General features: G+C 39.4%; 1 protein-coding gene across 1 annotated transcript in view; it reads left to right on the forward strand.

Moving 5' to 3' along the window:
- The window catches only part of KCNMB2 (potassium calcium-activated channel subfamily M regulatory beta subunit 2), a 232,693-nt gene that overhangs the window by 203,143 nt on the left and 13,931 nt on the right, over window positions 1–15,619 (forward strand). Inside the window, exons 3-4 of the mRNA XM_045788686.2 lie at window positions 12,349–12,519; window positions 14,871–15,066. Of these exons, the coding sequence (XP_045644642.1) occupies window positions 12,349–12,519; window positions 14,871–15,066 (367 nt within the window). The remainder of the gene's footprint in view (window positions 1–12,348; window positions 12,520–14,870; window positions 15,067–15,619) is intronic.

The raw sequence follows: 15,619 nt of genomic DNA on the forward strand, positions 1-15,619 counted from the left end.
TACCTCGCCCTGGACCACACCTTCATCTGCACTGCCTGATTCACAGACTCTGGTAGGATAGGACTCAGATTTTAAAAGTGATTTGGAATAGCGTCTATTGCTCTGCTTAAGATGCTCTTAGTGGCAGTAATCATGGTGACAATGAAGGTGATGATGGCTGATAATGAGTCTAGATAATTAAGGTCCTCAAGTTAATTATTTGGAGATAAATTAACTAGGTGGTCGGGCAGCACTGCCCAGAACTGCTGGTGATTGTTCCACCTTCAGTTTCTCTTGCTGCAAACCTGGCCTCTGGGTGTCTGGCTTCTCCAGCTGTGCTCCTACAGCAGTCCCAGGGGCCAGGCAGCCAAAAAGCCTCAGCTCCACTCCACACCACCGCTTCCCAAGACCACAGCCAAGCTTGTCAGGATATTGGCTTCCCTGGGATTCCTCAAAAGACGGAACATCAGGAAATAGCTTACAGACAGGCAGAGCAACCAAGTGGAAGGAAAAGTCCACCAAAAATTCTGAAACCAAATGTCTTATGGCTCAAGGGAAGGTGAAGTCAATTTTGCATTTTTTTCATTCGTTGAATTCAAAGGCAGTTCTTGTTCTGATCATCTGCTGTATGCAAAACACCGATTTCTATCCTTATCCTCTATTCCACACACAAGCAGCAAGAAGGAATACTTTTTCATCTCTGAACAAACTTCTTTGTTAGGTGAGCTTAGTTTAATCCCTGAATTGCAGGCGGCAAAATAAAACAGCATCAACAATAACTAATTCAGAATTTAAAGAAGAGAGCGTTTATCGGCTAAGGACATTACAGCTGAGCTTTTATCAAATATTCTTTGGATTGTTTTTATTAAATAGTGAACTGATATAAAGGAATACTTATCATGTTAACACACAAAGGATGATGATATAATAAGCATCTGAGTACCCTTCATTAAGGTTAAAAAATAAAGCAATCAGAATTTTTTAAGTCCTTGAGGATGCTTCCCTAATAGCACCCTCCTCCCTTTCCCAGCCCCTATCCAGGGATAACTACCTTCCTGAATTTTCTGCTTATCATTCCTTTGCTTTTTCTTCATGAGTTTATCACATTTGAATCTTTAAGCAATATATTGTTTACTTCTGAACGTTTGGAGACTTTATATAAATGGAATCATGGCTTACGAAGATTCCGCAACTGATTTTTTTCACCAAAAAAGTTTCTATGTTTCTATGATCTATCAGTGCTGATGTAACTCTAACTCCTTTTCCCTGCTGTGTAGTACATTATTATATGAATCCATGACCATTTATTCATCCAGTCTGTTGCTAATAGACATTTGCATTATTTCTAGTTCTTTTTGTACCAACGGTGCTGCTAGAATCCCTCTTGTCCATATCTCCTCATACACTTTGCACAAATATTTCTTAAGACATGTACCTAATTTAGGAATATATGGTTCAAAAGTACGCACAGCTTCCACTCTACCAGGTAATGCCATTGTTTCCCAAAGCAGCCATTAATGTGATCTCATCGCTCTTCAACCTTGCCTAGGGTTTTCAGATTTTTAATTTTCATTAATCCTGAAGGCACTGTGCTTTCAATTCCCATGTCTCAGATTACTAATAAGACTTAGCCAATTTCCCTTGCTCTTTTCTGTGAAGTGCCTGTTCAAATATGTAGTCAATTTTTCTACTGGATTTTTTGTCTTTTTCTTATTGATTTATAGGAATTCTTTCTAAAAATTTATATTAACCCTTTGTCTGTTTATTCTGCACAAATAGCTTCTCCCAGTTTGATACTTGCTTTCGCTTTTTTTGTGATGTCTTTTCATAAACATATGTTCTTATTTTAATGTGTTCTAAGTTGGCAATTTTTTGAACATTTTTAAAGCCCTTCCTACTCCAAGTTCACAGTCTCTTTAACATTTTGTAGGTTTGCCTTTCACAAGTAGATCTTTAATCATCTGAAGTTGGCTTTTGAGTTTTGTGAAGTAGGCATCCAATTTTTTTTCTCTGTAGGTAACCAATTGGCCCGGCACCTTTTATTAAATAGGATATCCTTTCCCCCGTGATCTAGAAGCACACATGTGTCATATACTAGGTTTCCACATACACATGGATACGTTTTGGGATCTCTATTTCGTGTCACTGGTCAGCTTTGCCTACCTCAGACAGACACCACACTTGAGCTTACAAACTTTAACATTGTAATAACCTTGACACCGGACAGAACAAGTCACCTACCTGTTCTTTTGTACTCAGGAGTGTGTTCGCTATCCTTAGATGTTTGTACTTCCATATAAATCTTAGAGCCAGCTTGTCAAGTCATACCTACCCTGCTCGAAATTTTTACTGAATTTCTTGAAATTTTACTGGAATTTTATGAAATCTATTAATCAGCTTATGGAAAATTTGCATCCTTATGTATCAAGTCTTTCTCTGAATATAATTAATCTCTACATTGATTTGTCTTCCCTAATGTCTCCCAATAAAGTTTTATAATTTCTCTAAAGAGAACTTGCACATAGTTCATTAGATTTATTCCTAAGTACTCATAGGTACTGATTTTTTAATGTTTAAATTGTATTTTCTACTTTTACAGGCAGATGGAAAGGGAAATGGTATATCAACTTTTATTTCAACTATGCTAATTTTCTAATTAATTTTAACAATTTATCTATAGATTCTTTTGTATTTTTTTCATAGTCATATCAAGAGTGAATAACATATTTTTGCTTTTTTATCAGTAAATAAACCATTTATTTATTTTTCTTGCTATATTATACTATGCCATATATTAAATAAAACAGATAATAGTGAACATCTTTGCTTTGTTCCTGCTTATAAAGAGAATCTTTAAACACTTCACCATTAAGCATCAGGTTTACTATAGATATTTCCTCTATACTATTCATCACATTAAGGATGTTCCTATCAATTTCTAATTCAGTAAGAGCTTTCATCATAAATTGGTGTTAAGTATTATCAGAAATGTTTCTCTTCATATGATGGTAACACTTTAATATGTTTATATATTATGTAACATTAATAGACACTCAAATAATGACCAACATTATATTCCTGGGATAGCCCCAAATGGATCATGATGTGTTTTCACTTTTATGTATTGCTAGATTTAGTAAGCCAACTTGTTTTTAAAATTTTTGCATTTACGTCTATGAATGAAATTGGTCCATAATTCTCCTTTTTATGTTATCTGATTTACTTTTGGCATCAAAATTTGCTAATCTCATAAATAGGTTGGATAACATTCCATCTTTTTCTATACTCCAGAATGATTTGTATAATATAGGTAGAACTCACCTATAAAATATCAGAGCCTGGTATTTCCATTATGAGGATTTTTTAAATTTATGATTCTATTTTTTAGTAATTTAGAACTGTTTAAATTTTCTACTTATTTCTGAATCTTTTTCAGTAAGTTATATATTTGTAAGAATTTGCTGTATATTTCAATAAATTATGTATATCAGGGTTTTCAAATGTCTTGCTATAAAGTTGCTTTAAATATCCTCTATTATCTTTCTAATCCATGCTGTATGTATTTATGGTTTTTTTTAATTCTTTTTTTTTTTTTTAAAGATTTTATTTATTTATTCGACAGAGATAGAGACAGCCAGCGAGAAAGGGAACACAAGCAGGGGGAGTGGGAGAGGAAGAAGCAGGCTCCCAGCGGAGGAGCCTGATGTGGGACTCGATCCCAGAACGCCGGGATCACGCCCTGAGCCGAAGGCAGACGCTTAACCGCTGTGCCACCCAGGCGCCCCGGTTTTTTTAATTCTTAACATTTATTTGGTCCTTCTCTATTTTATTCTTCATCAGTCTTGTCAGAGATTTGTCTATTTCATTAGTCTTTTCAAAAAATTAATTTTGTATTCATTGATCCTTTAATATAATTTATCTTCTATTATTTACTATTTCCCTCTTACATTTTCTTTTAATACATTCTCTTAATCTTTTCATAACTCCCTAAGTTAGATGCCTAGCATATTAATTTTCAGGCCCCTTTATTATCTAATACAAGCATATAATATTATACATTTCTAACCAAGTATCGCTTTAGTCACATCCCATTAGTCACTCTACAGTGTTTTTATTATCATTTAGTCCTAAATAGATCCTAATTTATCATGTTTTATTCTATGACCCATGAGTTCTTTGGAACTTGATTTTTATTTCCATATATAGAGCCATTCTAGTTATTTTTTTGTTACTTATTTTTATAACATTATTGCCCTAGAGCCAAATAATGTGGTCAGTATAAAGGTAATGCTTCTCAAAAGTGCTTTAGGTTATAAGGATACCCTGACTTATCTAAAGGATTCACACAATTTTCTCTTTCCTTCTATATTTTTCACTAAAGACATTTTATTCATTCCAATATGCTAGTAGATCAGGTAAAAAATGAATAAGAATTAAAAATTAAGATATCATTGGGAAATTGTGTCATCTGGTAAGTTAAAGGCAGGACTAAAAAGAAATAACTCCTACTTTTGTTTCCATAATTTTGCTCTCATCTTTTGTCTTTTATTCATAAAATAATCTTACAAGACTTCCTGGGAAGTCCTGTGGATTAATAAGTTCACAATAACATTAGGTTTATGGACAAAACCTGTCATATTAATAACTATATTAAATGTGACTGCCATTCGTTCCCAAACTCAAAACACATTTCACCCAATGGAATGTGTAGTTTGAAAGATTGGAAACAATAATAATTAGATTAATCAAAATGGACTGCATAGAAATACACCTCCTAGCTCAAGGTACAAAAAAACATGAAATCTGGAACTCATAGAAAAGGATATACATATGAAGAAGCATATCTCAAAACCATGGAAGGCTTTGTTGGACAAAAGGCAGAACAATGGTTGTTTTAATTGATGCCACTCCCAGCTCTGCCATGTGAGATAATGGGTTATTGTTCCTCGAGCAGAAACATAGAGCAACTCAGCTCAGCGGACACTCTGCAATCCATTGTCCCCCAGATTCACTCCCATAGGATCTAACAAATGACTCTTTTCCTTGAAGTCTGGAAATCAGAGCTCACAGTCCCTGGAAAGCTTGAAGTTTTTCTGGAAAGAATACTAAATTTGTTGGTGGTAGAGTCCAATGGGCACTGTTAGGAAAAAAAAGCCAAGAGCCTATTCTAGCCATGGTCTCTGATTTTTTCAGCTTCAGTCGGCCATTTAGCCTCCTTACGCTGGTATCTCACAACCTAAGCATATCGTAGCCATTTCCAGGCCACATCAAAGGAACATGTTTTGTGACCCTAATAAATGCGAGAGACCGAGCCCACAGAGATGAATGTGGTCTGGCTCTAACTCTTCAGCAGCTCAGTATTCGTTAGGCCAAAATGACATAAATATAAATATTCAGTATGCTAAGTATTACGTGTGAGTTTCTGAAGGATCTCCTCCAAGTAACTTCAGATACACAGAATTCTTTACTTTTATTCATATCATACCTACTTCTCCTTCCCACCTGTCTCCTCTCACCTCTCTCATAGCTCTGGACTTATCTTCCTGCCGTCTCTGTGTTCTAGCACTCGCTGTCTTTTGTTTCTCTGATGAGAAAGTCTCATTAAAACCCCACAGTGTTACTGATTCTGGACACAAATGATGCTTAGATCTAAATTGTCACCTCCTCTGTCACTGCTTTTTTTCCACTCCTCTTTATCGAACACCTGAAACACAGGGAGAGGTTCAGAATCAGCCTCTAAAATTTTTTAAACAACCAGCAACACTAACATGAGTGATCTTTCTAAAATACAAATGTAATTATATTATTTCGTTCCTTAAATTCTTTCAATGGTTCTTCTAACTTCGGAAGACTCACAAGATTCTTTATCTCTGGCCCCCGCATATCTAACCAGCTTGCTGCCTGCCATCCCCACCCACAGGATCCTAGAATTCAACCATACTCAACTACTCCTAATCTCTCACATTCTGCCTGGATACTCTTCTCTTTCTCAATTGTTTGCTTATCAAAAACTCACTTCAGTCTGTTACAGGACCCTTAATCTTTGCAGCTGAAATCAGGTTATGGCCTTCACTGGCACACTTCTGTGCCACCTTCATGCTTGTAAAGCATAGCCCTGGGACAGTTCACTACCACCAATTTGCTGAATGCCCAGTTCAGGGGATACCCAACACAGTGATAGCCAATTTGCCTGAAGACATTATAAAGAAGAAGAAGGAGGAGGAGGAGGAGGAGGAAGAGGAGGAGGAGGAGGAGAAGAAGGGGAAGAAGAAGGAGGAGGAGGAGGAGGAGTGGAGGAGGAGAAGGAGAGGAGGAGTGGAGGAGGAGAAGAAGAAGGTCAATTATTTCAATGAATTTCTCAAATTTAGCTATGTGCCAGAAACTCAATATGATTATTGCAACCCCACAGAGTTCTATGGGTTAGCAGGTTGCCAAACTGCACATTACGCACAGTTCAACTTCTTCAACCTTCCCCCAGCAAAGGGTCCCACCATTTTTACCCAGATCCTTCCGGTTGCAATAGCAGGAACCAGAGCAGAAACAAATTAAACATTTTGTAAGATGATGTTATAAGGAAGAAAAAAAAAACAACTTTTCAAATGAAACGTTACAGAATCTTCAATAGCTGTTAAAATTCCTGTCCCAGATTAATTACCATACCTTATGAATAGTTAAAAGAAACAAATTTTGGTTAATTGGTAAAGCTGACAAATCTATCAAAGTAGTCAGTATGAAATTTGCCGTAAGAATCTCAGTGATGCTAAAATGTTAGGAAAACAGCAAATGACTCTAAAAAAGTTTTGAAAAATAATCAGTATAAACTGAGATTCTCACAAATGAAACACTAAATTTTTGTTATATCTATTAGAAGAATATATTCACATAGTCAAGAAAGATATCTATGAATGTATTCATAAGAATGTATTTATAGAGAGACTCAGTCTCCCTAGGAAGCTTAGCTTTGAAAAAAAGTCAAATAGATCTTACAATGCTGCTAAAAAGAATATATTCATAAGAAAAATGTACTTTTTGATTGAATGTGTTCTTAACAATATCCGTAACAAAAAGGTATTCATATTCATTTACTATACTTAAGACAATAGTTCTTAAAATGAGTCTTTGTTCGTGTAAATGTAATAAAGTAGGCAAACTCTTCATTTAGCAAACTGATCCTTCAGCAAATTGGCTCTTGGTGAATTAGCTATTCAGTAACTGATCCTTTGGCCAATGGTCCCACCACATTGACTTGCTTCCCTTTCTACTCTGAGATCGGTTTCATTGGTCTCCCACCCAGCCCCCTCATGAGTCTTACTCATTTTGTATCCCCAGAACTCAGCACCATGTGTTTCATCTTATGAGGATTTTAAAATATTGACAAATAAACAAATGAATTAATAAATAACCTTTACCTTGCCTTAACATGAGTAGTTTATTTCCCAGCAGGCTAACTACCAGGGGAATCTGAATTTAAATAGGGAAGACAAAGGAGAAAAATCTTACACACTTTACTCTTTATAGCCGTGTTTGTTATCACATAATCTCATAAATAATTTGTTTATGAACTGCAGGCTGAGTCCTAATATCAAACTTTAAGAAGCTATCCAAATACGGAGTTCGAAAAAAAATTGTATTGTGCTGACTATTGCTTGGGAAAAAAAGCTTTATTGGACAATAGAAAATCCTTTTCTATGCAAGATCTTTTGTTATACTTGGATTTGCCTTGTCGATCTATTATCAGACTTTTGCTGTACTTGGATTTGGCTTGTACATTAATAACTCCCATTCACCAAAAGGATTTGGACAGAATACTCCCTGTCTATGTAATAAAGACTGTACATATCTACTATTTGTTGCTGTCACCATCTATAAATGTTGACTTATGTCATCATATCGATTCATAGTTCACCATGAAGCCAAGACGGCCTCAACAGAGCTTAAACCTACTGCTTTTCTGGAACATACCAAGGCTAGATCTGCATCAAGCTTATAAATCCAAATTCATGCTCTATACCTACTGTTGGACCTCCTTCATGTTCAAAACTGAATTTATAGCCATGCCCCATACTTTTTCTCCTGAGACCTCTACTTCATTGAACCGTACTGGCCTTCATTCCCTTATGTCTCTCCCTGCCCCCTTTCAGGTAGATTCATAGAGAATAAATGCAAAGGACTAAAGGGAGATGAAACACCACCTGTGTTAGTAGTGGCCCAGTAACTCCCAAAGTACACGCTTTCCTAGTATGAAGCCCGAAACACAGCACGGAAGATGGCTTGGCGTGGCAGGGCTCACCTAAAGAACCACATAGTCTCAGGCTGTGAATATGCTTTCCCCACTGGGGCTTACTGCCTGGAGAAAGGAAGGCCAAGACATACCAGGCCTGAACAAAGACAAGTCCAAAAGGATTTTTTTTTAATTGTGCCATACATGAACGATGACACGCAAACTCACCCAGAAGATAGACCTGGCCCCTTGACTGTCAGGCTCTGACCCATCTGGCCAATCAAATTAGTCACTCCTCCACCTGAGCTCAGGACACTATGCTTGTGAAGGGGAGAATCTATAAAGGCACCATTGGCCTCTCCCTTCTTGGCCAGAGCAGCAAAGTCCCTTCATGGAAACCCTGAAGCGTAAGGATGTAAGAATCCCGGTTTTAACACTTTCTACCATTTCCCCAGGGATGCAAACCAAGTACTTGGGCATAAGTCAAAACTACATCTTTCTGACTTCCTCATCATCCTCTACATTCTATTAATCACCAAACCCTGCAGTTTTATCTCCATGTGTTTCTCCATACATCCCTTTCTCTCCATCTATCCTACCTCCATCCTACATCCAGGCCTCATCATCCCCCGCCAACACTACAGTCACAATTTCCTAATTCTTTCCGATTGGTCTTGCTCCATTTCTTTTTTTTTTTTTAAAGATTTTATTTATTTATTCGACAGAGATAGGACAGTCAGCGAGAGAGGGAACACAAGCAGGGGGAGTGGGAGAGGAAGAAGCAGGCTCATAGCGGAGGAGCCTGATGTGGGGCTCGATCCCGTAACGCCGGGATCACGCCCTGAGCCGAAGGCAGACGCTTAGCCGCTGTGCCACCCAGGCGCCCCCTGGTCTTGCTCCATTTCTAATCTAATCTCCACACTGCAGCCAGAGTGATCATTCTGAAACTCAGTTCTGATTATGTCACTCTCTGACAGCTTCCCGTTAACTACAGGATAAAGGCCAAGCTCTAGAATGACTTACGAAACCCTTCATGACCTACCACCTTTCCAAAGTCGTCTACCTCATTTCCCCGGCCCCACACTCATCCCAGTAATATGAAAATGTTTGTAGTTGCTGGCAGTCACCATACAGTTGTAAATCTTCATCCCTTTGTTCATGTGATTCCTTCTGTCTGAAATACCCGTGAGTCCCGTCTCATTTGGATAACTCTGATTCAATCTTGAAGATTCTGCTTAAGGTATTACCTCCAGGAAGCCTTCCCTAACCTTAATGCCTCATTGCTTCCTCTCCTGCTCTCTCAGGCTAAAGGAAAATTACTCCTCTTTTGTACTCACTCTGTGAATCGCTCCATCATTGAATTCACTACCCTATGTTGATATTTATTTTCATGCCTGTCTTGGGCAGGGGCCATATCCCCAGTAACTAGAGGCTATCAGCACTCAAGATAAGTTTGTGGACTTAAACTGAGCTCTTTGTTCTCCCAAATCATTCATTCCTTAATTTATCCATGAATTCAACAATAATTTATTGATGATTTTGGTGGATACGGCCCCACTCATCCACTTTCTTTTTGCTGAGTAATATCCCGATTTCCTACATACCTTTTGGCCTGTGCGGAAACCAATCATTTTCCTTCTTCACTACAAATTTCAGAGCATATGAACAACATTTGTTAAACATTTCTAAATTGTGATTTGCTTTTAAATTGCTCATTTGAATCATTTTTATATGCTTCTTGTCCTGGTGACATAACTGACTGATTACACTGCATCTTTCATGGGTATGGTCTGACATGAGTGATGTGGAGTGACAGCCTAATCCCCTGGAACTGTGAGACTGCTGCTTTCCTTTGCTGGCTTCCATCTGCAGGAAATGCGAATCTCGAGGCAGCCATCAGAATTAAATACATTTTGATAAATAATAGCTTAGTAGCATCACATTACAACAGCTCTTTGAAGTCACTCAGAAACTGAGCCCATCTCTCCCTGCCTACTGCTGGCTTTAGCAGCTAATGGGCACAGATTTTTTAAATTCAAGTTAATAAGGAGTCAAGTTTAAAGAACTTTGATATGAATCTTATGTTTTCCAAAGGAAATGTCGGGAAACAAATAGAAAAACTTAGGGGACGGGTGACTGCCAGTCTATGGAAGTCAAAAGCAGAGCAGAGCAGCTGGTCTGGAGGAATTGGGCTTGGGAGCTAGAGAATAATGGAAGATATGGACTCTCAGGACCTCTGGCATTGAGGATAATGAGGAGCAGGGAGTGAGAAGGGGGGGAGCTAGGAAGAACATGATCACAGAAATATGGCTTCTATTTAGCTATGATTCTCCTACTACAATGGGCCCACTCTTCAAGGAAACAGGTTTGTATAAACTACCTCATGAAGAGAACTTTAAATAATAATAAGCTAATTGGTTAATTTTACACTCTAATAACTGGATTAATAAATACCCTAAAGACTTCTGGAAATATATTAAGTCCATACATGTTCTCACACTTCAAAATATCTAACAACCAGCCCAGAAGGAACTAGCCGACCAGGATGGCATGCAAACCATAAACATCAGTAAGGCCATGCTGGAGCACAAAGCTAAAGAGAAGCCCTGAATATACCCACAATTGTACAAATAACAGGCATCTCTCCCCTCCCCTGCAAAGTTCCGTTCTTTACTTTACTCTGGTTTCTTTTCCAAGCAAGAAGAATGACTAGTGATAGAAAATTTAAAGGAAAATCTGAAGTTATTCTTGTGTATATTGGCTTCTTGCCTAAAGCTAAAAAAAGGGCATAAGAGTTTCTTCCTCCATTTCAGCTTTCTATTTATCTTTCTCTCTGTTCCCAGGCCCTAAATAAGGCCAGCAACTCCCCTACTCCTGGACCCCTGCAATCCAAAGCTCCCTTCTCAAAATAGAAACTAAAGGAGCCTGAGCTGCTCCTTCCCTGGTCATCTGTTTTACCAAATCCCACACTTCTCATTTATCTCCCCAAGCATCCAGCTCCCCAGCAACTTCTTTTCTGTCTTCTCCTCTAGATCTTGTTTCGGATCAAGCCTTCCACTCATAAGCTTTCTACATTATTTATTTCCCTGCCATTCTGTCCTTTAGAAATTCTTTGGAAGAGTGTAGCAATATTAGGATATTTTGATATTCCTGTCATGGAGCTGTAGCTCCCTACCCCATTTTCCAATGCAAACACTTGTTAAATGCTTCATGTCAATCATTTTCCTGGATAATTTTCCTACGTCATCTCATTTAACTATTACAATTCAGTTACACATTATTCCCACTTTGCAAAGACTGAGGAATTTGCATTGATCACATAGGTAGTAATGGTCTGCTCCATCATGATGGACTTTCTGCTGGGAATCACGCTCCTGCGCTCGTTCATGCAGAGGTAATGCTATTGGGGAAATCAGGTTTTGAACTCAGGAGTCACTTTGGTCCAATCTCATGTTCTTTCTTACCCTATGTTTCTGCTCTAAATTAAAAAAAAAACAAAAATACTAATAAAACTATTCAAGGTTATAGAGCCTAGTCCTGACTGATATTTTTTGAAACTCACTCAAGTGTTTATACCTATAAGAAAAAAGACCGGGTCACCACTTCTTATTTTCACATTGCTTACAAATCTCAAGTCAACAGAGCCCTAAGCAACCCTAAGCATGAGAAAAATGTTAACCAAAATAACTTCTGTCTATTACTACTGAAGGGAAATAAGGTATTAAGTTGATAGATTTCTGATGTCTACTGCCATTTATTTGAATTAGTGCTCCATTAGGTATTCAGAGAGTATAAAAAGATCAATGATAATCAGCTGCAGGTTAAATGGCAAATCCAAAGCAGTATTTTAAGAGTTGAAGGGAGTGCTTTCTTTCTTCAGATTTAAGAGAAGGAAAAAGTATTTCCAATTAGACATGGGCCCCAAGTAAGGAAGGGTGACTTGTTTCTGCTCAAGGTTGGTATGTACACGTGTGTGTTGGGAGGCAACCGTCAGTCACATGCTCGGATCTGATTGCATTCAGGTAGGGTTGGGGGGCTCCTCTAGATCCTTCTACCCTAGGAAGCGATGGGCAGAGGCTTACCTGCTCTTCAGGGGTGTGCTGATTACCTGTGAACTTCATGTAAGACTGTATTATTTTCAACCTCAGAAATATTTACCAAAAAATCAGGGACCACGACCTCCTGGACAAAAGGAAAACTGTCACAGCACTGAAAGCAGGAGAGGACCGGGCCATTCTCCTGGGACTGGCCATGATGGTCTGCTCCATCATGATGTACTTTCTGCTGGGAATCACGCTCCTGCGCTCGTACATGCAGAGGTAATGCTATTGGGTGGTTGGGACACGGTCATTGGTCTTCTCTTTCTCCTTCTTTCCCAATAAGAACTTTGAGCAATGCCTGGCGCATATTATTTTTAATAATCTTATCAAATAACAAGGATAAAAATAGTTCTGTGTATAGGCTGCCTACTACGTGCAGGGCCTTCCCAGACATGACTTGCTTCAGGCTCACAAATACCTTATAAGAGAAGTTCAACATGAGTATACTCACTATAAAAACGGCCAAACTGAGCCTCAAGATGGTTACAATTTGTCTGATGCCACACAACGGTAGCATAGGCAGAGGTAAGATTCAAACCCACACCCCACTCCTTCCAGAGTCCCTATTCTTGCCTCTCCACACCTTTGTTCTCCACCATCGTTCCTTTTCTAGCCCATGCCCCTCTTCGTCACCCCACACATCAGTGGTTCTCAGCTGCACATTTGTACTTCCTGAGAAACTTAAAAAAATACTGATGCCCAGCCCCACCCCCACCATCACCCCCAGAAGGTCAGATTGAATGGTCTGTAGTGGGACCCAGTGACCAGCATCTTTCAAAGTTCCCCGCAGTGATCCTAATGTGCTATCAAGGCTGAGAAACACTGCTAAGAATCAACTTTTAACAATAACAGAGTTTGGACCCTTTTCGTTTTAAAATTTGCCCTGGGTTTACTGAATAGATAGGGAGGCAATTAAATACTGAAACAGCAAGTGTATTTCCCACTGAGTAAGCCGCATGATAAATCCCCACAGCCTCTCCAGCTAACTGTTGTCCATAAATTGGACGCTTTGAGCACAGGGGAGCCTGGCATTGCTGTAACTAATGGGGAAAGTCTCACAGTACTTCAGCTTAAAGAAACGAGGCCCTTTCACATGAAAATTTGAGATTTCGATCTGAAAGAGAATCAAACCATTTTGTGGCATTCATTTCCCCACCTAAATTAATACTTTCATTTTAGAAGCAAAATCGAGCAGAAATACAGTAATTTGCTAAAATTAAGGCATCATCTTTCCCATTTGTGGCTGCTCCACTCTGTGTCTCCAATGCCTTCAGCTGTGCTCCTTCTCAATGAAAGCGCTGATGCCTCAGGCCTGAGTGTTCACTGATTCCAGAACCGCTTTCAGATCGTCACATCTGCTTAGAACCATCTAAGACTCTTTTCCCCTCTGTATAAGCAAAATCTGACCACCCATGCCCTAGGAAAATGCAATTTGCCACACCAGAGGGGGTAAGGGCTGGTATTCTGCCTCTGGAATGAAGCTGGACATGAAAATGGAAGTCAACACATGTCCAGCAAAAGGAGGAGGTATTAATCTGCAAAGAAAATGTGCTGTTTCCTGATCATTATGGTAATCAGCTTAGACCCAGAAGTAACACTTTGATTGCTAGTGTGTCACTTCTTAATCACAAATATTATCCTTGATCATAAAATTATAAGTATTTTGGAATGAAAAACTAACCAATGGGCAGCTGGAAGTTTGCTTTTTTTCTTCTCTAATCCTTCTAATAGCAGTTCCCAGGGCACTGACATGAACCCATTATCTCCATAGAAGGGCCTCTTTGCCACTGTGTTCAAAGGGAGGCAACAGAGAACCATGGAATGAGCCTGGGCCTTAGAGAAATACAGGAGTGGGTAGAATCGCTGTTTCCATCACTGACTAGCTGCGTGCCCTTGCAAGTTTCCTGATTTCTCTGACCCTCACCTTTTAAAAAATATATATATACCCAACTTACAAAGTTTTAGAAATGTATATAAAGCAGCAGTTAGGGTGAAGATAGACGCCACAAGTGATTGCTTTTGGTACAACAAAAGGGTGGAATTATCTTTTCCCCCTTATTAGAAAGACCATAAAGAAATATATCAGTCCTTCTGTCTATCGAGTTAGACGTCAAGCCCCTCCGCCCCTTTGCCGTCTTCCCTCCCCTTCTCCCTTACACCTTCGCTGCCTGCAAACTGGCCAAACATTGCACACGAGGCCTGGAGTGTGGCAGGGATCTGCTTACAACGTAAGACGCCAAGGGGGATACAGGTTGTGACGTAAAAGATGCCTTGTGCTTACCAGCGAATTTGAGAAGGAAGTAACAACCGAACTTAAATCAAGCATTGGATCTTATAGTATGTCTGACAGAAGTCACTGGAAAGTTTTCAGGTGCCAGTCAAAGCTTATCCATGTGTCTGTTGCAGTTTGTCTAAAGCTTCTCTATTCAAAGGCATTCACTCTAACAGACAGATTGTAAGGTCGATTTGGGGAAGGTTCTCCAGCTCAAGGAGCCTCAGATGATCCCCTCTGATGACGCCTTCCTCGTCCTTAGCATCTGGGCCTGTGTTTCCTCTCCCCTGTCTTGTAGCGTGTGGACCGAGGAGTCTCAGTGCACCTTGGTGAATGCGTCCATCACAGAAACCTTTAACTGCTCCTTCAGCTGTGGTCCGGACTGCTGGAAACTCTCTCAGTACCCCTGCCTCCAGGTGTACGTGAACCTGACTTCTTCCGGGGAAAAGCTCCTTCTCTACCACACCGAGGAGACCATGAAAATCAATCAGAAGGTAGGAGCGTGGCACACGCACACTGCATTTCGGCCACCCCCTCACCGAGCTCCCACGCTCAGCCCGTCTCCCTCTGAAGTTCCCCTGTGCCAGCATTTCAAAGGTATTTACCGCTAGGCAGCAGGCCCTGCCTCATCCATTCACAGAACTATTTGACTCTTGCCTAGGAGACATTTATTTTCTGTGCATGTTGCAGACAAATCATTCCCCCATTTTGTGGTAGTACAGATTTACCCTTTACTTTCATCTAGAAGAGTAAACATCCTATCATTTATACACAAATAGACCGAGTCTTTCAAAGCAAATGTGCAGCTTAGTCCAAGTCATACAAGCCGAAAAGCAAACAAACAAACAAACAAAAAAACAGGTATTCATCATATACCTGAGAGCCCTGGGGTGAAACTGTATTTTCCTTTCCCACAGTCATTGTCACTTAGTTCTGTGGCCATGGGGCTGTAACTCACTCTCTGAGCTTCGGCTTCCTTTTCTCTAACATCTTTGCGAGGTCATTTTGAGGATCAGAGCTGTGTTTGTAAGGTGCAGAGCAGACCCT

The sequence above is a fragment of the Ursus americanus genome, chromosome 4, assembly GCF_024610735.1.
Source record: "Ursus americanus isolate L20-20 chromosome 4, mUrsAme1.1.p, whole genome shotgun sequence".
NCBI lineage: Eukaryota > Metazoa > Chordata > Mammalia > Carnivora > Ursidae > Ursus > Ursus americanus.